Source organism: Lottia gigantea (assembly GCF_000327385.1).
Source record: "Lottia gigantea unplaced genomic scaffold LOTGIsca_8291, whole genome shotgun sequence".
Taxonomy (NCBI): Eukaryota; Metazoa; Mollusca; class Gastropoda; family Lottiidae; genus Lottia; species Lottia gigantea.
The window spans coordinates 1-1567 of record NW_008710753.1 but is presented as its reverse complement, the minus strand read 5'-3'; the positions used below and the strand labels follow the sequence as shown (position 1 = coordinate 1567).

The following is a 1567-nucleotide window of genomic DNA, read 5'->3' as shown; positions in this document are numbered from 1 at the left end:
ATCTTCACTAATTTTATAACGTCAGCAGCAAGCAGTTTTACATTGTCAGAAAGTATAACCTTTACCGTATTGTCTTTAATTAATAGGTTTGTTGTGGCAGACGACACACCGGACGCCATGTCGGATTTACTGGCTAAACACCAGCCGGGCCAAAGGCCCCAAAAATGTTAAATCAGTCCACTTATAAACAAATTTCAAATCGAACAATGTCACAAAAGTGTTTGTTAATTACTTACAGTAATCATTTACAAAAAAATATCCACACAAAACTCGATGTTAGGCGATTAATCAGAGCAATACCATTTCACGTCTTACTCCTATTTTCACCAAACCGGAAGTCCATACTAACCAGTGATCGGACGAGAACTGGTGCTTTTCATTAACTTCAGTGATCGGACGAGAACTGGTGCTTTCAACGTGGTATGGCCGTAGACATTCTATGGGAATTTTCCAAGCGGGTCTTTCTCGCAAAACACGCCAAAATGTCTGCAAAAAGGAGTCTACAGCACTCGGTGTTCCCAGGCGGTCACCCATCCAAGTACTAACCGAGCCCGACGTTGCTTAACTTCAGTGATCGGACGAGAACTGGTGCTTTCAACGTGGTATGGCCGTAGACATTCTATGGGAATTTTCCAAGCGGGTCTTTCTCGCAAAACAGGCCAAAATGTCTGCAAAAAGGAGTCTACAGCACTCGGTGTTCCCAGGCGGTCACCCATCCAAGTACTAACCGAGCCCGACGTTGCTTAACTTCAGTGATCGGACGAGAACTGGTGCTTTCAACGTGGTATGGCCGTAGACATTCTATGGGAATTTTCCAAGCGGGTCTTTCTCGCAAAACAGGCCAAAATGTCTGCAAAAAGGAGTCTACAGCACTCGGTGTTCCCAGGCGGTCACCCATCCAAGTACTAACCGAGCCCGACGTTGCTTAACTTCAGTGATCGGACGAGAACTGGTGCTTTCAACGTGGTATGGCCGTAGACATTCTATGGGAATTTTCCAAGCGGGTCTTTCTCGCAAAACAGGCCAAAATGTCTGCAAAAAGGAGTCTACAGCACTCGGTGTTCCCAGGCGGTCACCCATCCAAGTACTAACCGAGCCCGACGTTGCTTAACTTCAGTGATCGGACGAGAACTGGTGCTTTCAACGTGGTATGGCCGTAGACATTCTATGGGAATTTTCCAAGCGGGTCTTTCTCGCAAAACAGGCCAAAATGTCTGCAAAAAGGAGTCTACAGCACTCGGTGTTCCCAGGCGGTCACCCATCCAAGTACTAACCGAGCCCGACGTTGCTTAACTTCAGTGATCGGACGAGAACTGGTGCTTTCAACGTGGTATGGCCGTAGACATTCTATGGGAATTTTCCAAGCGGGTCTTTCTCGCAAAACAGGCCAAAATGTCTGCAAAAAGGAGTCTACCGCACTCGGTGTTCCCAGGCGGTCACCCATCCAAGTACTAACCGAGCCCGACGTTGCTTAACTTCAGTGATCGGACGAGAACTGGTGCTTTCAACGTGGTANTGGCCGTAGACATTCTATGGGAATTTTCCAAGCGGGTTCTTTCTCGCAAAA

At 47.3% G+C, this 1567-nt stretch overlaps 1 protein-coding gene across 1 annotated transcript; it reads left to right on the top strand.

Annotated features, from left to right (window-relative positions):
- Positions 1-1217: 1217 nt before the first annotated feature.
- LOTGIDRAFT_148386 (hypothetical protein) lies at positions 1218-1475 on the top strand (the record flags this gene model as incomplete). The annotated part of the gene is made up of 1 exon (XM_009067488.1): positions 1218-1475. A coding segment is annotated over one exon (258 nt), but the record flags the coding sequence as incomplete, so codon positions are not given.
- Positions 1476-1567: the final 92 nt, after the last annotated feature.